General features: G+C 43.0%; 1 protein-coding gene and 1 long non-coding RNA gene across 2 annotated transcripts in view; both read left to right on the top strand.

The window, feature by feature from the left end:
* Positions 1-2,065: 2,065 nt before the first annotated feature.
* LOC129811812 (uncharacterized) lies at positions 2,066-6,495 on the top strand. The gene is made up of 3 exons (XR_008752946.1): positions 2,066-4,592; positions 4,695-4,801; positions 4,936-6,495. It is a non-coding gene; the product is annotated as an uncharacterized LOC129811812 (long non-coding RNA).
* An 11,330-nt stretch (positions 6,496-17,825) lies between these two features.
* nol10 (nucleolar protein 10) overlaps positions 17,826-23,656 on the top strand; it is a 42,634-nt gene continuing 36,803 nt past the window's right edge. Inside the window, exons 1-7 of the mRNA XM_055863444.1 lie at positions 17,826-18,023; positions 18,384-18,429; positions 18,545-18,643; positions 21,392-21,469; positions 22,323-22,360; positions 22,460-22,596; positions 22,858-22,923. Of these exons, the coding sequence (XP_055719419.1) occupies positions 17,958-18,023; positions 18,384-18,429; positions 18,545-18,643; positions 21,392-21,469; positions 22,323-22,360; positions 22,460-22,596; positions 22,858-22,923 (530 nt within the window). The 5' untranslated portion in view covers positions 17,826-17,957. The remainder of the gene's footprint in view (positions 18,024-18,383; positions 18,430-18,544; positions 18,644-21,391; positions 21,470-22,322; positions 22,361-22,459; positions 22,597-22,857; positions 22,924-23,656) is intronic.

Below are 23,656 nucleotides of genomic sequence, written 5' to 3'. Positions count from 1 at the left end.
TCTTGTTATTTGCGCTTGGTGTTTTGGCGTGACCATTTTCCCTGCGCCGGAATAAAACATTGTTATTTACATTCTGCTTCCTGCGCCTGACTCGGCACCCACTACACATAGATTGCATGACACTGAGAGCAACTTCTCCCAACCATCCAGGAACAGTTTGGTGACGAACAATGCCTTTTCCAGCATGATGGAGCACCTTGCCATAAGGCAAAAGTGATAACTAAGTGGCTCGGGGAACAAAACATCGATATTTTGGGTCCATGGCCAGGAAACTCCCTAGACTTTAGTCCCATTGGTAACTTGTGGTCAATCCTCAAGAGGCGGGTGGACAAACAAAAACCCACAAATTCTGACAAACTCCAAGCGTTGATTATGCAAGAATGGGCTGCCATCAGTCAGGATGTGGCCCAGAAGTGAATTGACAGCATGCCAGGGCGGATTGCAGAGGTCTTGAAAAAGAAGGGTCAACACTACAAATATTGATTCTTTGCATCAACTTCATGTACTTGTCAATAAAAGCCTTTGACACTTATGAAATGCTTGTAATTATACTTCAGTATTCCATAGTAACATCTGACAAAAATATATAAAGACACTGAAGCAGCAAACTTGGTGAAAATTAATATTTGTGTCATTCTCAAAACTTTTGGCCATGACTGTACACAACCATTCTAGGAGGCACTCTGCCACAAATGTGCTCATTTGATATTTTCCAGCTCCAAACAGCGTGGTGGCGAGTCAATCTGCAAGTCTAATCTAGGCAAGCAGTGAGGAGCGCAGATAACAATACAGGCTCCAGAAATCACAAGCCAGCAAAAATAAACTCATGAAACAAGTTAAACACACTCATAAACACACAACCTTGTGTGATGGATAGCTGTCGGCTATATTAGCCACGACTTACCGTTCTTAGTGCAGCTTCAAATGTCGAACAAAGTTGGAAATTGTTGCGCCTCCATCTGTAATTTTCTTCTCGCATGTTTTGCAAGTTGCAATCCGTTTTTTTGTTGATACAGTGTCGTCTTTATATCCTAAAATAATAATTTGGGGTATCATCTTTCCAAGGGCTCCATCTGAATTCACCCGCCGATGTTCCTCTGCACTGCCATGCACAATTTGATTGGCTGCTGTCCGATTCAAACTGTAATCCGTTAAATGAAGAGTTGATGCGCTGCACACTTTTTTTAAGAGCATAATTTTTAATATTTGGGCTTGGGGAGGGTATCAAGTCAGGTCGAGTCATAAGGCTGAAGTCCAAGTCAAGTCACAAGTCATTGGTGTTAAAGTCAAAGTCGAGTTGCAATTCCTCATATTTGTGACTCGAGTCTGACTCGAGTCCAAGTCATGTGACTTCGAGTCCACACCTCTGCTATGAAGACACCACTGATCTCGACAAGAGGTGCAACATTCAGAGAAATTCACAATCAAATGGACAGGTGTAAGCAATTATGGATATTCCAAATGCCCTTATCTAGGTGTCTTTGCTAGACAGACACAGAAAGGGGGGGTGAGAAAGAAAGGATGAGGAAGAGGTGGGAAGAGAGTGAACGACAGACAGAGAGAGAGATGGAGAGAGAGAAACAGAGAGAGAAAGACAGCAGTGCAAATGTACTTAGACTTGAGTATTTCCACAACTCTTCTCTTCCAACTTGTTAGTCAATCATATCTACCTATAGGGGAAGGATGGCCAGCCACACAGGAGGGTGATGTTTACTAAGGAGGAGAAGGAGGCCGTGCTGACCGAGATGCATGCTGGCAATTTCGAAGTGAAGCGCGTGGTTGACAAAATCAACCTATGCTCCTGACAGGGAATTGTCAAGGAAATGGACATCTGGGCAACTGAAATAACCTTTTGTTTATTAATCACATTCTATTATATCTGAAATTATTGTGATTTCAATGAATGTCATATCAGAGAGCACACAATTTTTCAATTTGGCACTTTGCTTAAAGGTCAGTACCCTGTCTAACCTGCCAGAAGTTAGAGAGGGCGAAGACTGTGGTGCAGGAGTTGAAGCCCATCAAAGTTGTTTGACCATGGCACATGATCGGTAAGTGTCCCAATTCAGATGTTCCCCTGATAAGTTGTTTTGTAATGGTTGCTTTATTTGACCACAGCAGAGTTCAATATTATAGAATGTGTGTGTGTGTGTGTGTGTGTGTGTGTGTGTGTGTGTGTGTGTGTGTGTGTGTGTGTGTGTGTGTGTGTGTGTGTGTGTGTGTGTCAATATCCTTACAAATATGAAAATCTGCATACTGTATGACACAGATACGAGTAAGAATAAAGTAATCTTCTTTCTAACCCTTTAAATGTTAGGGGTGGTAAAGGAAGAGTATGTGCATAACTCTAAGCTTGGAGTATGTGCTTAACTCTTACTTGGCTTGGAAGAAGGACAAAAGGAAGGCGAGACCTGGGAAACCTCGCTGCTCTTTCGCTCCTAGCTGTCTGTTAAAGTGAATATAAAAAATCTCAGATAATAACTATTTTAATTCGCACACAAAATAACCTGAAGCTAGTTTTAGTTTCCCTAACACTGATACTTTTCTCATCAAAAAGAAAGGAGGACCAAGGCACTCTTCATATAATTAATTTAAATGCCTTTATTAGTATGGCATGTTCAATAGAAACAAAGTTTTTAAAAATCCGACGCGTTTCAGCTGCATGGCCTTCGTCAGGGAGTACAAAAAAAAAATACAATGTCCTCTTTTGAACAGCTTTTCCAAATAGCCCTAATTAGAAGAGGGAGTGGTTACAAAATTGATTGGACACACCTAGTAAGCAATACTATACACATTAAAAAGTGAAATACTGAAGCTATGTTATCATAAAAATACAACTCCAAGCTAGAAGTATCAGGACACTTAGAAAGGTAGTTCTAAACTTAAATATGACCGGGAGAAGTGTCAAGAATAAGACTACAATATATTCCATAGTACACTAGAACACAGCAAAACATGAACAACAACAGTCTAAACATAGCTGAGGGCAATTGAGCAAAATGTCCACTAGAAGACAGAAAATGGACCTATCACAACCCTACAGGAAGGGTGAGAAATCCATGTCTTCCTTTAAACCAGGGTATTTAGTGGCCTGTAGATTGTAAATCCAAAAACTTTCCCTTTGGTTTAATTGTTTAAGACGGTCCCCTTTTCTAATAGAGGCTGGAATATGATCAATACCCATAGCTTGTAGGGAGGCAGGATTGCCATGGTGTAAGGACTTGTAGTGCCTTGCCATGGGGTAGTCTTCATTGCCTACCCGTATGGCGTATTTGTGTTCCGCTAAGCGGTCTTGAAGGCGTCTCGTTGTCCGTCCAATGTAGAACACCTTGCACTGTGGATATTCCAATCTATAGATGACATGAGTGGTTTTGCAGTTAATGAAATGCTTGACGTAATACTCCATTTTGGAAGCTGTGTCAACAAAATACTTATTCTGTGCAATATTTCTGCAATGGTTGCAATGGTTACATTTGAAAGAGCCCTTGGGTTTGTGGTCAAGCCAAGTTTGAGAGTCAGCCGGAAGATAACTGTGGACTAATTTGTCATTTAGGCTAGGACATCTCTTAAAGCTTATGACTGGTGGCTCAGGAAAGACTTGGCGTAGTAGCGTATCACTTTGGATGATTCCCCAATTATTTTTAATGATTCTTTTAATGTTCTCTGCTTCAGTGCTGTATTTTGTAACAAAATACACTCTCTCTGATGTATCACGAGGCACTCCTCTTCGCAACAAGTTCTCTCTGTCAAGTAATCCAGCCCTTATACCTGCATCTTTCAGGACCTGAACGCTGTAGCCCCGATTCAAGAAGTGATTCTCCAATTCAGCAGATTTGACACTGTAGTCTGTTTCCTGATCGCAAATTCTGCGGACTCTTTGGAATTGGCCATATGGAATACTCTCTTTTAGCCTTTTGGAGTGAAAGTTGTCTGCCCTCAGAATGGTATTCCCATCTGTAGGCTTCCTAAAGGTTGATGTGTGCAAACAACCTTTGTCATTTTTACTAATGTCGAGGTCCAAAAAATGAATGTTATCCTTGCTGTACTCCATAGTTAGTTTGATGTTAGGGTTAATGCTGTTAAGGTATTGGTGGAAGGAAATAAGTTCATCTTTTGAGCCAGACCAAAACAGGCAAACATCATCAATATGCATCCCCACCATATAATCCGGTCAAAGAAATGGTTATTAGAAGGATCCAAAATGAAGTCATTTTCCCATTTACCCAAGTACAAACCAGCGTAGAAAGTGCTGTAGCAAGCTCCCATGGCACATCCTTTGACCTGTTTGAAAATACGGTCCTGAAAGATAAAGATGTTATGATTAAGAGTCCATTCAGTCAGTGAGACAATGAATTCTGTAGGAGGCATCTCAGTTTCAGGTCAGGCACTCAAGTAATGGTGCATAGCTGCCAAACCTTGTTCATGCTCAATGGTGGTATATAGAGACCACATCCATGGTGACTAAAAAGGAAGCTGTACCAATATTGATACTTTTCTCTTTGTCTTCCTATGGTTACCTCGGTGGAAGCCAACAATCTTCTACAGTTGGAGCAGTTGGATGCCCTATACTTCAGTGAAGCCCAATAGACAAAGTATGTTAAAGCTTTGGTTGACATTTGAGAAAGCAAGAAATGGTAGTTATGCTGAAGTTATAAAAATGTACCTCTTCAATTTATCTCTTCAAATGACTTTAGGACCATCGACTGTCCGAACCCCCCAGGAGGTATCCCATCCACCAGAACCTGTGAGTTCAGATCAGTCTGATTCTCTGTGCTCTGAGTTGGAGGTGGACCATCTTGAGGTAGGCTATACCTTCCAAAAGTGTTGAAAGTACATACCATTTATAACACTGCACTAATCCATCAAATTTTCATACAGAAAAGTATAACCTGTGTGTTTGCTGGTTTAAGTCTCTATCTCCTTCCTGTTCTCCAGGACCTAGAGGTTCTGCCCAACACCCAGACATGGATCCATCTGATGTCCTCCATTACCAACCACCCTCCAACTTTTCATTACATCATGTATTCCCAAACTGGGGTACGCGCAATGCCGTCGGGGGTACGCCAAATAAAAATGTCATTCACATTTATAAAAAATGATCTACACTAAAAGTTTGGGGTCACTTAGAAATGTCTTTGTTTTTGAAAGAAAAGCACATTTCTGTCCATTCAAATAACATCAAATTGATCAGAAATACAGTGTAGACATTGTTAATGTTGTAAATTACTATTGTAGCTGGTTTTTAATGGAATATCTACATAGGCGTACAGAGGCCCATTATCAGCAACCATCACTCATGTGTTCCAATGGCACGTTGTGTTAGCTAATCCAAGTTTAGAATTTTAAACGGCTAATTGATCATTAGAAAACCCTTTTGCAATTATGTTAGCACAGCTGAAAACTGTTGTGCTAATTAAAGAAGCAATAAAACTGGCCTCCTTTAGACTAGTTGAGTATCTGGAGCACCAGCATTTGTGGGTTCGATTACAGGCTCAAAATGTCCAGAAACAAATAACCTTCTTTTGAAACTCGTCAGTCTATTCTTCTTGGAAATTAAGGCTATTCCATGCGAGAAATTGCCAAGAAACTGAAGATCTCATACAATGCTGTGTGCTACTCCCTTCACAGAACAGCGCAAACTGGCTCTAACCAGAATAGAAAGAGGGGTGGGAGGCCCCGGTGCACAACTGAGCAAGAGGACAAGTACATTAGAGTGTGTAGTTTGAGAAACAGACACCTCATAAGTCTTTAACTGGCAGCTTCATTAAATAGTACCCGCAAAACACCAGTCTCAACGTCAACAGTGAAGAGGCGACTCCGGGATGCTGGCCTTCTGGCCTTCTAGACTGAGACTCTCTCACAATTTTCATTGAATAAATAAGGTTTTATATGTAAGATGGCTAAATAAAGAGCAAAATTATTGATTATTGTTATATTATTATTTGTGCCCTGGTTCTATAAGAGCTCTTTGTCACTTCCCACGAGCCGGGTTGTGACAAAACTCACACTCATTCTTATGTTTAATAAATGGATTGTATAGTGTGTGTGTGTGTGGCAGATTTACAATGATGGCAAAAAACAACATTTGAGAGTGAGCTGACCTTGGTGCTAGAGGGGGTACGCAGCTGGAGGTTGAATGTTTGAAGGGGTACGGGACTATAAAAAGTTTGGGAACCACTGCATTACATTATCTACAGCTACTGTTGTTGTCATGTTGTCAATATCTACTAAGAAAGTTTTTTTGCTCTATTATACTGGGCACATAATATGTGAGATACACAGAAGGATTGGACCTTCAATTTTCACCTAAAATGACATACCTAAATCTAACTGCCTGTAGCTCAGGGCCTGAAAGCAAGGACATGCATATTATTGATACCATTTGAAAGGAAACACTTTGAAGTTTGTGGAAATGTGGAATTAATGTAGGAGAATATAACACATTAGATCTGGTAAAAGATAATGCAAACAAAATAACATGCATTTTCTATATATATATATATATATATATATATATATATATATATATATATATATATATTGTTCCATCATCTTTGAAATGCAAGATAAAGGTCATACATTCAGACAGGAGTCTAGGTTTAATTTAGATTTTGGCCACCAGATGGGAGCAGTGTGTGTGCAAAGTTTCAGACTGATTCAGTGAAGAATTACATTACTACCCAATATTTTGTCTCAAGTATGATAGGAGTTTGCCCAAATTTGCTGAATTGGTCAATTGATATATTTTCAAGTATATAACTATACAAAGCATACAAAAATGCTATGGTAATAAAAAAATGTTTACACACTCTCATGAATGTCTTACATGATGGATAATTAACTTCCCTACAGAAAATACACTAACCTTCACACATCTAGATGACCGAGCGGGGTGGGTGTGGGGCCAGAGACAGCATTTGAATATAAAAATGGATTTGATCAAACAAAAGTATGCTACATTTTATCTCTGGGACCCTCAGTATGACAAATCAGAGCAAGATTACTGAATGTCAGTACATTATTTAACTTCAGAGGTGAATGTATCAAACCAGTTACCATGATAAAAGTGTTTTGTTGTTGTACACTCTCCTCAAACAATAGCATGGCGTTTTTACACTGTAATAGCTACTGTAAATTGGACACTGCAGTTAGATTAACAAGAATTTAAGCTTTCTGCCCATATAAGACATGTCTATGTCCCGGGAAGATTGGCTGTTGTTACAACGTCATTCTAGTCACATTAGTGCACATTATCAACATCCGTCCCGATTTAGGGGCACTGATCCCGTAGAGGTTAATAAAAAATACTAGCACTGCAAACACTCAGAACAAAGAGAGTAGCAGTGCCTCTTCCTCTTCAAGCCCCCCTACCGATACTGGCTGCCTGTTGAGAACAAGTGACAGGCAGAAACTCCCACCCAGACAGCAACCACCTCCTTTATATTCCACACCCCAGAATTCAGTATTTCAGTCTATGATTGCCATGTGAGTGTACAAAAAATCTGTGAAAATAAATTATTGACACAACTGTCTCAAAAACGATCAAAGTTTATGTATTAAAATATTCAATATTGCCAAGTTGGTTTTCACAGCTGTTTCACAAGGTATTCATGATTGTAAATTGTAAAGTATCCTTTGATGGTATTTATTTGGTCCACATTATTCATTGTTGTATACTAGGACCTACAATAGATACATATATATTCAACCACAAGGGTGTACTAATGAGGTATGCGAGATAGAAAATGAATCATAATAGAGGACTACTGAAATTATAATATTTCAGTGTAGAAAAGGGAATGGCAGGTTCAAATAAAAACACGACAGCCAGACGAGCCAGTGTATGAATCAAATGGATTTGCATATGATTAGAGTGGAAATTAGCTGACTTTGTGATCTGTAAGGTAAGTATGTGTCATGTGTAATAGCAGATTACATATTTTCTTTGACATTTCTGAAACGTAGCAACGTTTAAGACATGGATTTCATGTTGTAATGATAACAAGGTACCCAAAAGTAGTTCTAAGAATACAAAAGTTGTTTAGACAGCAAAAGTGTCGCGGAAATCAACCTTGTTTCCATAGCGATGATGAAAAGAATGTCATTTAGGCTGTAATGATCTCCAAATGTTAATCATTAGGTAATCACACCGTTGATATAGCAACGGACGCTAATAGTTTATTGAATCCCATTGTGATGCAGAAAGGGACACTATTTGGTTGGGGGGCCCCCACCTCCCGACCAACATTTTAGTGACCCCCTCTTAATGGTGGAGAGAATACACTTTGCCATGGGGCGTAGAGAAAAATGTGCAGTTTTAAAGAATTCTACACATTTTGCAATGGGGTGGGGAGAAACTTTGCAATTTCTGACAAATTTTATGCAATTCTACTAATTTTGCTATGGGACAGATATTTTCGTTGTGCTGTTTGTGTCACGCCCTGACCTTAGAGAGCCTTTTTATTTCTCTATTTGGTTAGGTCAGGGTGTGATTTGGGTGGGCATTCTAGTTTGTATATTTCTTTGTTGGCTGGGTATGGTTCCCAATCAGAGGCAGCTGTCTATCGTTGTCTCTGATTGGGGGTCATACTTAGGCAGCCCTTTTTCCCACCTTCAGTTGTGGGATCTTGTTTTCTGTTTCGTGTCTTTACCTGACAGAACTGTACACTTTCGTTTTCCCTTTGGTTATTTTGTTTGAGTGTTTTTTGATAATAAAAATCATGAACACTTTCCACGCTGCGCTTTGGTCCACTCCTTTCGACGAGAGCCGTAACAGAAAATCCCACCAAAAACGGACCAAGCAGCGTGGCCAGGAGGAGTGGACATGGGAGGAAATCCTGGATGGAGAAGGACCCTGGACGCGGGCTGGAGAGTATCGCTGTCCACAGGAGCAGATGGAGGCAGCGAGAGAGGAACGGCGACGATACGAGGAGTTAAGCCATCGACGGAAGCCCGAGAGGCAGCTCCAAAAAATAATTGGCGGGGGGCACACGGGGAGATTGGCGGAGTCAGGGTTTAGACCTGAGCCAACTCCCCGTGCTTACCGTGGTGAGCGTGTGACCGGTCAGGCACTGTGTTATGCGGGGATGCACACGGTGTCTCCAGTGCGCATTAACAGCCCGGTGCGCTCTGTTCCAGCTCCCCGCAGTTGCCGTGCTAGAGTGGACATTCAGCCAGGACGGATTGTGCCGGCTCAGCGATCCTGGTCTCTGGTGCGTCTCTTCGGCCCAGGATATCCTGCGCCAGCTCTACGCATGGTATCCCCAGTTCGCCAGCACAACCCAGTGCGGCATGTTCCAGCTCCCCGCACTTGCCGTGCTACAGGGGTTATTCAGCCAGAACGCGTTGTGCCAGCTCTAAGCTCCAGACCTCCAGTGCGCCTCCACGGCCCAGTATATCCTGCACCGGCTCTACGCACTAGGCCTCCAGTGCGCCTTCATAGCCCAGTGCATCCTGTGCCAGCTCTCCACACTCACCGAGCTAAAGTGGGTATCCAGCCAGGACGCATTGTGGCAGCTCCACGTACCAGGCTTCCAGTACGTCTCCTCAGTCCGGTGAGACCTGTTCCGGCTCCACGTACGAAGCATCCAGTGTTGATCCATGGTCCGAAGCCTCCAGTGATGATCCATGGCCCGAAGCCTCCAGTAATGATCCATGGCCCGAAGCCTCCAGGGATGATCCATGGTATGAAGCCTCCAGGGATGATCCATGGCACGAAGCCTCCAGTGATGATCCATTGCCCGGAGCCTGCAGTGATGATCCATGGCACGGAGCTTGCAGTGATGATCCATGGCACGAAGCCTCCAGTGTTGATCCGCGGTCCGGAGTAACCAGCGACGGTCCCCAGTCCGGAGCCTCCAGCGACGGTCCCCAGTCCGGAGCCTCCAGCAACGGTCCCCAGTCCGGAGCCTCCAGCGACGGTCCGCAGTCCAGAGCCTTCAACGACGGTCGGCAGTCCAGAGCCTCCAGCGACGGTCGGCAGTCCAGAGCCTTCAGTGACGGTCGGCAGTCCAGAGCCTCCAGCGACGATCGGCAGTCCAGAGCCTTCAGCGAGGGTTCCCAGTCCAGAGCCTTCAGCCAGGGTTCCCAGTCCAGAGCCTTCAGCGAGGGTTCCCAGTCCAGAGCCTTCAGCGAGGGTTTCCAGTCAGAGCCTCTGGCGACAATCTACGGTCCGGAGGTCCCAGCGACGATCCCTGCACCAGAGGCGCCACCGAATTGGGGGGAGCCTCAAGCGGAGTGGGGTCTGCGTCCCGCACTGGAGCCGCCACCAAGGATAGATGCCCACCCAGACCCTCCCCTATAGAGTCAGGTTTTGCGGCCGGAGTCCGCAAATAATTCCACACAAGATATAGAATTAGGGGTTAATGTTTATGAACATCAAATGTATACATACCAAGCAGATTTCTTCAAGTGGAATTTCACCATGGGGGAATCTGAGCTTGTTTTTATCATGCCCTAGGTATTTCTAGGATAGTGGGATGTGTTTCACACATAATTGACCAGGAGGAAGGCAGATCTGGCCTTCACACGCTGAATGATACACCCTATGACGGCGTCCGGTGTATTGATGGGGGTTGTTGTCTCTACAACGTGTGATGGGTGTCCCTTCCCTAGGGCAGGCGTTTTCTGAAAAGGTGGCCGACGCTAACAACACAATTCTTTGGGCAAAACTCAAAGAACTGACCAGACGCAATGGCTTCAAGTGATTCCTCTCATCAACATGAATTCGACCATAGAGCATTTTTTTATGTTCTATTAGCTACATGATGACATTCAACCATACATGTTTCTGTCATGTATTGATGTGACGTACTGAGATAGGACGTCATCACGTCGGTTGAGGAATGTGAGTGGATTAAACAGATAGTGATGGAGGAAAGACATGTTGAAGTTTACCTCTGAGTCTGGTTGATTTAATTCGATATAATATCTTAACTTACTTCGAGTTGTAAGTATAGGATTGAACAATGGCGACGAGGATAACGTTTGAAAACGATAGTTAAATCTGTAAAGTGAGTTAGTGTTTTCGAGATGGAAAACACTGTGCCAAAGTTTGTCTGCTACAGTGAGCCTGCTACACTAGGTCCATGTTGGACAAGGTGGTTGATGGCGTCTGAGCTGTTCGCGGATAGTAAAGGATTAATAGTGTACGGTGACGTTGATGCTGTTACAAAACAACAAAGGAGAGTTTTGCTTCTGCATTATGCTAGGACAGATGTGCAGGACATTTTCTCCACACTCGCAGACACCAGAGAACCAACAGACTACGTCAGGGATGTGGTGGCGTAAAACGCATACTTCATGCCACAGGTGAACACAGGGTTCGCGAGACAGACATTTTATCAACTGACACAGAAAACTGGTTAGACAGTTCAGCAATTTGTTACTCGTCTTAGACAAGCAGCAAAAGACTGTGACCATGCTGGAGATAAGGACAATCAGATTAGAGATGCCATACTGAGCAAGTGTAATACTGACTATGTGCGCCAAAAACTATTGGAGGAGGGCCCTGGGCTAACATATTATTATTATTTTTTTTTTTTTCACCTTTATTTAACCAGGTAGGCTAGTTGAGAACAAGTTCTCATTTGCAACTGCGACCTGGCCAAGATAAAGCATAGCGGTGTGAACAGACAACAACACAGAGTTACACATGGAGTAAACAATAAACAAGTCAATAACATGGTAGAAAAAAGAGAATCTATATACAATGTGTGCAAAAGGCATGAGGTAGGCAATAAATCGAATAATTACAATTTAGCAGATTAACCCTGGAGTGATAAATCATCAGATGATCATGTGCAAGAAGAGATACTGGTGTGCAAAAGAGCAGAAAAGTAAATAAATAAAAGCAGTATGGGGGTGAGGTAGGTAAATTGGGTGGGTAGTTTACAGATGGACTATGTACAGCTGCAGCGATCGGTTAGCTGCTCGGATAGCAGATTTTTAAAGTTGTTGAGGGAGATAAAAGTCTCCAAATTCAGAGATTTTTGCAATTCGTTCCAGTCGCAGGCAGCAGAGAACTGGAAGGAAAGGCGTCCAAATGAGGTTTTGGCTTTAGGGATGATCAGTGAGATACACCTGCTGGAGCGCGTGCTACGGGTGGGTGTAGCCATCGTGACCAGTGAACTGAGATAAGGCGGCACTTTACCTAGCATAGCCTTGTAGATGACCTGGAGCCAGTGGGTCTGACGACGAACATGTAGCGAGGGCCAGCCGACTAGGGCATACAGGTCGCAGTGGTGGGTCGTATAAGGTGCTTTAGTAACAAAACGGATGGCACTGTGATAAACTGCATCCAGTTTGCTGAGTAGAGTATTGGAAGTTATTTTGTAGATGACATCGCCGAAGTCGAGGATCGGTAGGATAGTCAGTTTTACTAGGGTAAGTTTGGCGGCGTGAGTGAAGGAGGCTTTGTTGCGGAATAGAAAGCCGACTCTAGATTTGATTTTGGATTGGAGATGTTTGATATGAGTCTGGAAGGAGAGTTTGCAGTCTAGTCAGACACCTAGGTACTTATAGATGTCCACATATTCTAGGTCGGAACCGTCCAGGGTGGTGATGCTAGTCGGGCGTGCGGGTGCAGGCAGCGAACGGTTGAAAAGCATGCATTTGGTTTTACTAGCGTTTAAGAGCAGTTGGAGGCCACGGAAGGAGTGTTGTATGGCATTGAAGCTCGTTTGGAGGTTAGATAGCACAGTGTCCAGGGAAGGGCCGGAAGTATACAGAATGGTGTCGTCTGCGTAGAGGTGGATCAGGGAATCGCCCGCAGCAAGAGCAACATCATTGATGTATACAGAGAAAAGAGTCGGCCCGAGAATTGAACCCTGTGGTACCCCCATAGAGACTGCCAGAGGACCGGACAACATGCCCTCCGATTTGACACACTGAACTCTGTCTGCAAAGTAGTTGGTGAACCAGACAAGCAGTCATTAGAAAAACCGAGGCTATTGAGTCTGCCGATAAGAATATAGTGATTGACAGAGTCGAAAGCCTTGGCCAGGTCGATGAAGACGGCTGCACAGTAATGTCTTTTATCGATGGCGGTTATGATATCGTTTAGTACCTTGAGCGTGGCTGAGGTGCACACGTGACCGGCTCGGAAACCGGATTGCACAGCGGAGAAGGTACGGTGGGATTCGAGATGGTCAGTGATCTGTTTGTTGACTTGGCTTTCGAAGACCTTAGCTAGGCAGGGCAGGATGGATATAGGTCTGTAACAGTTTGGGTCCAGGGTGTCTCCCCCTTTGAAGAGGGGGATGACCGCGGCAGCTTTCCAATCCTTGGGGATCTCAGATGATACGAAGGAGAGGTTGAACAGGCTGGTAATAGGGGGTGCGACAATGGCGGCGGACAGTTTCAGAAATAGGGGGTTCAGATTGTCAAGCCCAGCTGATTTGTATGGGTCCAGGTTTTCCAGCTCTTTCAGAACATCTGCTATCTGGATATGGGTAAAGGAGAAGCTGGGGAGGCTTGGGCGAGTAGCAGCGGGGGGGGCGGGGCTGTTGGCCAAGGTTGGAGTCGCCAGGAGGAAGGCATGGCCAGCCATTGAGAAATGTTTGTTGAAGTTTTCGATTATCACGGACTTATCAGTGGTGACCGTGTTACCTAGCCTCAGTGCAGTGGGCAGCTGGGAGGAGGTGCTCTTGTTTTCCATGGACTTTACAGTATCCCAGAACTTTTTGGAGTTAGAGCTACAGGATGCAAATTTCTGCTTGAAAAAGCTGGCCTTTGCTTTCCTGACTGACTGCGTGTATTGGTTCCTGACTTCCCTGAACAGTTTCATATCGCGGGGGCTCTTCGATGCTATTGCAGTTCGCCACAGGATGTTTTTGTGCTGGTCGAGGGCAGTCAGGTCTGGAGTGAACCAAGGGCTATATCTGTTCTTGGTTCTGCATTTTTTGTACGGAGCATGCTTGTCTAATATGGTGAGGAAGTAACTTTTAAAGAATGACCAGGCATCCTCAACTGACGGGATGAGGTCAATATCCTTCCAGGGTACCCGGGCCAGGTCGATTAGAAAGGCCTGCTCGCAGAAGTGTTTTAGGGAGCGTTTGACAGTGATGAGGGGTGGTCGTTTGACCGCGGACCCGTGGCGGATACAGGCAATGAGGCAGTGATCGCTGAGATCTTGATTGAAGACAGCAGAGGTGTATTTGGAGGGCAAGTTGGTCAGGATAATGTCTATTAGGGTGCCCATGTTTACAGATTTAGGGTTGTACCTGGTGGGTTCCTTGATGATTCGTGTGAGATTGAGGGCATCAAGCTTAGATTGTAGGACTGCCGGGGTGTTAAGCATATCCCAGTTTAGGTCACCTAACAGAACAAACTCTGAAGCTAGATGGGGAGCGATCAATTCACAGATGGTGTCCAGGGCACAGCTGGGAGCTGAGGGGGGTCGGTAGCAGGCGGCAACAGTGAGAGACTTATTTCTGGAGAGATTAATTTTTAAAATTAGAAGTTCGAACTGTTTGGGCATAGACCTGGAAAGTATGACAGAACTTTGCAGGCTATCTCTGCGGTAGATTGCAACTCCTCCCCCTTTGGCAGTTCTATCTTGACGGAAAGTGTTATAGTTGGGTATGGAAATCTCAGAGTTTTTGGTGGCCTTCCTAAGCCAGGATTCGGACACGGCAAGGACATCAGGGTTGGCAGAGTGTGCTAAAGCGGTGAGTAAGGCAAACTTAGGGAGGAGGCTTCTGATGTTGACATGTATGAGGCCAAGGCTTTTTCGATCACAGAAGTCAACAAATGAGGGTGACTGGGGACATGCAGGGCCTGGGTTTACCTCCACATCACCCGAGGAACAGAGGAGTAGTAGGATGAGGGTGCGGCTAAAGGCTATCAAAACTGGTCGCCTAGAGCGTTGGGGACAAGGAATAAAAGGAGCAGATTTATGGGCGTGGTAGAATAGATTCTGGGCATAATGTGCAGACCAGGGTATGGTGGGGCACGGGTACAGCGGAGGCAAGCCCAGGCACTGGGTGATGATAAGAGAGGTTGTATCTCTGGACATGCTCGTCTCAATAGGTGAGGTCACCGCATGTGTGTGGGGGGGGGGGGGGGGGGGGGGTGGGACAAAGGAGGTATCAGAGGTACGGAGAGTGGAACTACGGGGTCCATTGCAAACCAAAACAATGATAACTAGCCTGAACAACAGTATGCAAGGCATATTGATATTTGAGAGAGACATACAATAAGGCATAAAGTGATTGCAGGTCTTGATTGGGAGAGCTAGCTAAAACAACAGGTGAGATAACAGCAGCTAGTCAGCTAACACAGCGACAGAAGGTAAAAAAAATAAATGGCGACGACTAGGCAGAGAGGGTCGGATTAACTACACACAGATCCTGAGTTAAAGCACAGAGCCGACAGATAAAACACAAATAAACAGAATGGAGTACCGTGAATTAATGGACAGTCAAGCAGGCATCAGCTATGTAGCCAAGTGATCATAGTGTCCAGGGGGCAGCCGTAGATGGAGCAGTGAGGCCTCCACTAAGCTAGCACGCGTTTAAAGTTAGTAGCCCAGGGGGTGGTCTGCTCAGACGGAGGGGGTCTGCTCAGACGGAGGCCGGTTGAGGGCACAGCGGATGGGGTATTCGTCTGCAGACCAGACGTGGTCGTGTCGACAGAGAATCAAGCCGGATGGCGATGGCGAAAGAGAGGTTGTGAATTGTAGAATTGTGTTTGCTAACTGGTGCTAGCTTCCTGGCTGCGCTAGCTGCAAGATAAGCTAGCAGTTAGCAGACCAGGGCAGGCAAGCTAGCAGTTAGCAGACCGGGACTAGCGAGTTAGCCTTTGGGGGACGTCGCGATGGGGGGGAAGTCTTTTTTTGCCTCTTCGTGCGGTGACGTCGATAGACCAGTCGTGGAATTAGTAGGGTTCCAGGTAGCTCTAGGTAGCTAGCAGGCCTAGTAGGTTAGCAGAATGGGCCTTCAGCGGGCGTCACGCCTGAGGGGCCTGTTGGAGTCCTCGGGCAGATTATGTCGGTATTCCAGTCGTAGAGGATCGGCGGGGTTCCGTGCTCCGTACCGACAGTAAAGGGGTCCGGATATTGTAGCCCAGGAGTGGGCTTCAGTGGTAGCACAGGAGCCCTAGCCGGGCTAGCTTCAGGCTAATTGGTGCTTGCTCCGGGATGGAAACGCTAGCCAGGACTGGTCACCCGGGATTGTGGTTAGCTAGTTAGCGCGGTCACTCGAGCTATCCACACAATGTGAAAGAATTGAAGTGAAAATGGCCGCCATGCATGTGAGTACAGATGCTAAAGATGAGACCATGCATCATGTTTTCAAAAAGGAAAAGAAATATCACAAAAACGGGCTGAGACAGAATGCAGAAGGAAAAGACCAATCAGAGAAGGTGTGCTATCGTTGTGGACATGCAGATAATTTTGCAAAGGATCCTGCTTGTCCAGCACGTGGGCAGACCTGCAAGAAATGTAATGGGAAGGACCATTTTGCAAAAATGTGCAAGACCAAGGGTTACTCAAAACTGACCGTGAAATATGTTAATTCAGAGGAACAAAACAGAGACTATCATTTTTGGTAAATGAGAACTGTAACTCAGACAGGATCACGTTCTTAGTGGGAGGGGTCAGTTTATTCATGTTAATTGACTCTGGGACCATGAGTAATATAGTAGATGAGAGCACATGGGAAATGTTGAAAGCAAAGAAAATAAGGTGCCGTTCATCACTGACTGATAAAAAGCTATATGCATACTCATCAAGCGAGCCATTACCAGTAAAATGGATTTTCACATGCCAAAGAAAGATAGGGAGAGTGTTGATCCATCCGATTTGTTTAAGAGACGTCTGCATACTGTGTATCAGGATTTTGTGGCCATTTACACAGATGATTAAAAAAAAGGACAGGATGTATTGGGTCAGCATTTGTAGTGCAGGAATTTGGGGTGGAAGTCAGGAAACGTATTACAGATCATCTGGCTGTATATATACAGCAGAGCTGATGGCCATACTGTTGGCCTTGCAGTGGGTGGAGGAAGATAAGCCAGATATAGTAGTTATTTGCTCTGATTCATGTGCAATGTTAATGAGTCTCCAGTCCTTTAGCTCATGTAGCAAACAAGACCTGTTTTATGAGGTACTACAAACCCATGGCAGGATTAAACAAGATGGGTATACAAATTAGATTTACTTGGGTCCCAGCCCATGTGGGGGTTAAGGGGAACGAGGCAATTGATGTACTGGTTAAACAATCACTTAGTAGTGGGAATGTTGATGTTGTAGTTTCAATGAGCAAGGCAGAGGCAAAAAGCCTAAAATAGACAGTGATGGTGCAGAAAATGCAGGAGCAGTGGAATAGAGATACTAAGGGCAGGCATTTATTTAAAGTACAGAGGAAAGTCGGGGAGGACTGCAGGAAGGGACAGAAGAGAGGAGGCTATTTTTACAAGATCAAGGGTGGGACACAGCCAGTTGAATAAGACCTTAAATGTGACAGGAAAGCATTCAACATGAAAGCGTGATTATTGTCAGGAAACAGAGACTGTGGAGCATGTATTGCTACAATGTGGGCAGTATCAGAGGGAAAGAGAGAGGCTGAGATCTAGTATGAGGGAGAAGGGGATACAGGAAAATAGTTTAAAGAGTATATTGAGAAGAACGTCATTAGATATAGTCTAAAATATGTTATCTTTTTTAAGAGCAACGGGGCTGGCAGGAAGGATTTAGTTTCTCCCTGTCTCTGGCCCACACTCCAGTACAGTAGGTGGCGGTAATGCACCATGACGTTGGATACCAACCGCCGTTAAACCCCACCGAAGAAAAAGAAGGAACTCCATCTATTGTTTTTGGCTTCCACACGGACCTAAATAGTAAAGACCAACACTTCCTGTTGTTTGTGGCAACGTGGGGCATGCATGTTTAATACTTAGAACTTACAATTATTGTACATTAGTGTTATGAGTGGAAAGTATATTTGACAGCCTCGACAATGCAGATATCCAGTGTGAATGATGTGAAGATTTATAATTTAAGCCACGGAAAGTCTCTTCCAGAGGTAAGACACGTTTTCAAAAGTAGCTAGCTAGCTAACGTTAGCTAGCAAGCAAGCAACCTAACTTACAATACAAATAAGCTAGTTAGCTACTGCTAATATATACGACTTTGATAACCGATTAAATCTCCCAAGTCAAGTCGTTTTTTTATTAGCTACTATAACGTTATTACTCTCGGTCTTGTCTTGAAGCAAAGGCATGCCAAGCAACTAAGTTAACGTTAGCTAGCTAGCTACATCCATGGCCAGTAAGCATGGAGGTTTATATTGCTGTGAAATTGGGTATGAGCTCACAAAGTAAACAGTAGCTTGTCATAATAACCAGAGTATGTGATAACACACGTCTCAATATTTGTTTCCCAGTGGCTTTCAGATCGGAAGAAAAGGGCATTGCAAAATAAAGATGTTGGTGAGTATTCATTTTACTAATGTCAATGTCTTACAGGTGTTTGTGTGCTGGCCAAGTTGTCAGACTGTATATTTTCCTGTGCTCACGCGTCACCTCCCTAATGTATTTTTCTCAGACATCCAACGCAGGATCGAGCTTATCCAGGACTTTGAGATGCCCACAGTGTGCACCTCAATCAAAGTGTCAAGGGATGGGCAGTTTATTCTAGCAGCAGGTGAGGATTTGGCTTGCTGTCACTGTTAAATAAATTTGGCATATTAGTAGAGTAGAACAGTAAAGGATTGTAAGTAATTGCAGTGCTTTCCACTAGCGCTGGCTGTTGGCTATGCAGCCAGTTACACACTAATTTTCAGTGGGGAATTATGCCACCTAAATTAGGCTGTGTTTTTACATTTTGCAAGTCAGAAAAAAAGTCTGCCCTGCATGATGTTCCTAAAATGGTCTATATTAGCCAATTTGCACGTCCCATATAATGTGGTAATTATGAGTCGAAATCCACTTAGCCTATTATTTTCTGGAACATTGATTTATTTTCTTTTGCGTGTTTTATGTACAGCTATGCAGATCTAGTGCATGGGCTTACTGTGATTTGATTGACGAACAGCAAGCTTGACTAGTTTATAAATGGTTTTGAACTGACTGAATAAAGTCGATCTCATATATCCTTGCTATTCATAAATCATACAATGTAGTTATATGTCCATGGTATCACATCGGGACAAGTAAACTAAAGATATCGTTTGTATTTTCGATATGAAGTCCAGCAGGACTTGCCAGACAGTGACGTTATGTGGGTGACTCATCAGTAGGCTACCGAATCGCGTCGGTAAGAGAGCCGTTCATTTGGCTCCTGGTTATCTGCAGATAAATTATGAAAACATTCCATGAAGATGGTGAATCCTCCTCATTGCAGAAACAATATGTAGGCTGGTGGAGTGATAGTCTCACTCTGTTCCAAAATATAAAAGAAAACAGATTTAATTGTTTTAAAAGCTAATGATACTTACATTGCATTCGGAAAGTATTCAGACCCCTTTACTTTTTTCATGTTTTGTTACATTACAGCCTTGTTCTAAAATGTATGAAATCATTTCCCCCCCTAAATCTACACACAATACCCCATAATGACAAAGCGAAAACAGGTTTTTAGAAATGTTTGCAAATGCCTTATTTACATAAGTATTCAGACCCTTTGCAATGAGACTCGAAATTGAGCTTATGTGCATCCTGTTTCCAATGATCATCCTTGAGAAGTTTCTACAACTTGATTGGAGTCCGTCTGTGGTAAATTAAATTGATTGGACATGATTTGAAAAGGCACACATTTGTCTATATAAGGTCCCACAGTTGCTTGTGCATGAGAGCAAAAGCCAAGCCATGAGGTCAAAGGAATTGTCCTTAGATCTCAGAGGCAGGATTGTGTCGAGGCACAGATCTGTGCATGGGTAGCAAAAAATGTCTCCATCATTGAAGGTCCCCAAAAACACAGTAACCTCCATCATTCTTAAATCAGGGGGGGGGGGGTGCATTGGTCAGGGAGGTGACCAAGAACCCGATGATCACTCTGACAGACCTGCTCCAGAGCGCTCAGGACCTCAGACTGGGGTGAAGGTTCACCTTCCACCAGGACAATGACCCTAAGCACACAGCCAAGTTAACGCAGGAGTGGCTTCGGGACAAGTGTCTGAATATCCTTGAGTGGCCCAGCCAGATATCGGACTTGAACCCGATCGAACATCTCTGGAGACCTGAAAATAGCTGTACAGCGACACTCCCAATCCAACTTGACAGAGCTTGAGAGGATCTGGAGAGAAGAATGGGAGAAACTCCCCAAATACAGGTGTGCCAAGCTTTTAGCGTCATACCCAAGAAGACTCAAGGCTGTAATCGCTGCCACAAGTGCTTTAGCAAAGTACTCAGTAAAGGGTCTGAATACTTATGTAAATGTGATACTTCACCATTTTTTTTACTTAAAAAAACCCAGTTTTTTCTTAGTCATTATGGGGTATTGTGTGTAGACTGATGTGGGGGAAAAAACATTTGAATTAATTTTAGAATAAGGCTGTAACCTAACAAAGTGTGGGAAAAGTCAAGGGGTCTGAATACTTTCCGAATGCACTGTATATGTTCTTTTCAAAGATATTGATATAGGTCTACTGATTTCATCAAAGTGTATCAAAGCCCATGATTAACACCTGCTTCCTCCTTCGATCATACCTTTATTGCAGATATTTGTTGGTCAGTTGTTAAACAAGTCTTTTTTTTTTACTGAATTACATACTGCAATCAAAAAAGATTTGCAAACAATTTAGCTGATGTCAATCTTCTCTTAGCACGTATGGGCCCAGAACTTAATTGAGCACCTGTTCTGTTATTTTAGAGACCCATTTTTCCATTTGAAATTGCCCATCACACAATTTGTTTGATTCTATTATATTGAACCTTTAATACATTTTTCTAGGTAATTTGGGCTATTTACTTAATTTTTCTGTTTTAATAAAATGCATAATTTGAAGAACAAACAATTGTGGCAATTCATAATTTGCAGTAAAATACTTTAATCTTGAAGACAGGTTAAATGTAAACAAATAAAAATAAATTGGTTTAATGTTCTCATACTTAAATAGTCCTGATCATATAGGCCTAGACGATATCCCAAAAAACGAACATTTCACTGAATCCATGCATTTTCAGTCATTTTAAATTGTAAACACAATACCACAACAAATGTTTCCAGTCTGGGAGGTAATCTCAATAAAGTATTCAATAATTTAGCTGTGTATTTCGGATGTAATCCGAATGTACCAGACGCCACCAAAATGGAGATGAAAAAGTTCTTAACTCCAGCCCGGGGGATCTTGGCTGGATCATTGTTCTATTTGGCTGGCTTCCGCATGTGCTTGTGGAAAACACTAATTACTGTTATATATGGATTTGTCACATTCTTTTAACATCCTTTCAGGCACATACAAACCCAGGATCCGATGCTATGACACGTATCAGTTGTCCTTGAAATTTGAACGGTGTCTGGATTCGGATGGTAAGTGATAGACCCAGTAGTTATATTGTTACATACTCGTAGGGTGATCATTCTGCTTCTATGGTCCGCTGGAACTCTGATGTGCTATGGAAGTAAAGTATCCCTCCCTCTCTTTGTTGTGAAGTGAGTGAGTGACTGGTCCATAGGAAGAGGATCCAGCTGTCTCAGTGATGGTGTCAGCTAGTCCTGACTCCACTAATGAAAGCTCACAGGCCTGAACCAGTTAATATTCTTAATATTTAACTACGGTGCAGCCAGACATACACATTTTCAAGCAAGCACACACCTGCCTGGGAACCAGTCACTGAATTTCTAAGTACACCGTCTGGAATATGACAGTGTTTGATTCTGGAAAGGTACCTCTCAGGTCCTCTACAAGCCGGAATGTTGAATACAATTATATTTGAACTTACTCTGCCGGAAAGTAAATATCCAGAGGAAAGTATTGTTTACCCAACTTTTTAGAGCACTTGTACTGAAGTAGACATTTCTATCATCTGGCAAAACCATGTAAACACCTGCAAGACTTCGGTTAGTATGCATGGTTTGCGTATTAACTATTTCGACCAACTGAGGGACCGACACAATGGACAATTGGCAGATTAATTTGAAATATATGTATATTTTTACATTTGTGACAGACAAGGGACGTTTAGAATTTTTCTATGTATGGCGTTGTCTACATAATTTTAAGACATCGCCATGTTTTGTGACTAACACACACCCGACATACACAATTGCCATAATGTGATGGTCACCAATAGATAAACCTTTTGCATTGTACAAAATTCTTAACCATTTGATATAATTTTTTCTTGTAGCTAGTTCTGAAAGTGTTTTTTTTTTCTCACAGTTGTGGCCTTTGACATTCTGTCTGATGACTACTCGAAGGTAAGACAGACTTAACCCCCGCTTCAGGAAACAACCAAGGAAGGTATCTTAACTTTATCTTCTACAAGTAAATGTGACCTGATATTGTTGTTTGTGTAGTTGGTGTTTCTGCACTGTAACCGGTACGTGGAGTTCCACTCGCAGCATGGACAGTACTACAAGACACGCATTCCCAAGTTTGGTAGGGACTTTGCCTACCACTACCCCTCCTGCGACCTCTACTTTGTTGGGGCAAGGTAAGGGTTAAAAGCCAAAGGAGGTGGATCATTCACTGTCTTGATTTCCTATGTATCATTAGACTTGACTTTAACTTCAAATCAAGTTTTATTAGTCACATGCGCGGAATACAACAGGTGTAGTAGACCTTACAGTTAACCAACAATGCAGTACAAATAAGAAATAAAAGTAACACGTTATTAAAGAGCAGCAGTAAAATAAAGACAAGTTGAAGTTGTGTTAATGTTGACTGCGCACAGTAAGACTGAAACCGTTTTCAGCTCAGAGATATTCAGACTCAATCTGGAGCAAGGCAGGTTCCTCAACTCCCTTCAGACAGATGCTGTGTAAGTATACATCAACAATACATTATTTATGAAGCCAGCTGTGGCCGATTCCACCACAGCATTGCGTGGAAATATTTTTTTGTGTCACAGATTGTTCTGGCAATTCTCACATAACCTAATTGTGAGGAAGGATGTTTAACATGGTTTTCACAATTGTACCACAAACTTTTTTTCTTTTTGAAGATATTTCTGAAAGTGCCAATTTTAGGTCCCTTTTATTACTATAGATGCCTCAAGGAGAATAAACTATGATCCATGAACCGTACATGGTACAGACAACATCTTGATGTCATATACTCCCTATAGTGTGCTCTAAAATATGGAGTATGTTTATATTCCGAAATGGACATTTTCACATTAATTTATTCAACATATATTGAATATTCATAATATATAAATATATATTTTTTTAACTACTTTTTTTGATTAAGCTTATTTTTAGACATATTGTTTGGAACAATATACTCTTCAAAAACATCACATTTCCAGAGTGGCCTCTGGTACTTTTGAATAAACTATCAGTCATATAATGTCAATTTCTATCTATAAAATTGTTACTTTCTTCAAAAGCAGCAGAGAGCCCATTCTGGAATTGTGTACAGTAGTTGAATGCGTGTATAGTGTTTAAAACAATATGTCTTTACAAATAAACAAAATCAAAGGGGGTACTTTTGAGATATTTAAAGTACATTGTAATTTCCATAATGTTCATAAAATGTCCATAATATATCTG

The sequence above is a fragment of the Salvelinus fontinalis genome, chromosome 15 (assembly GCF_029448725.1).
Source record: "Salvelinus fontinalis isolate EN_2023a chromosome 15, ASM2944872v1, whole genome shotgun sequence".
NCBI lineage: Eukaryota > Metazoa > Chordata > Actinopteri > Salmoniformes > Salmonidae > Salvelinus > Salvelinus fontinalis.
Note: the sequence above shows the minus strand (reverse complement) of the source record. Positions and strands in the feature narration are given on the sequence as shown.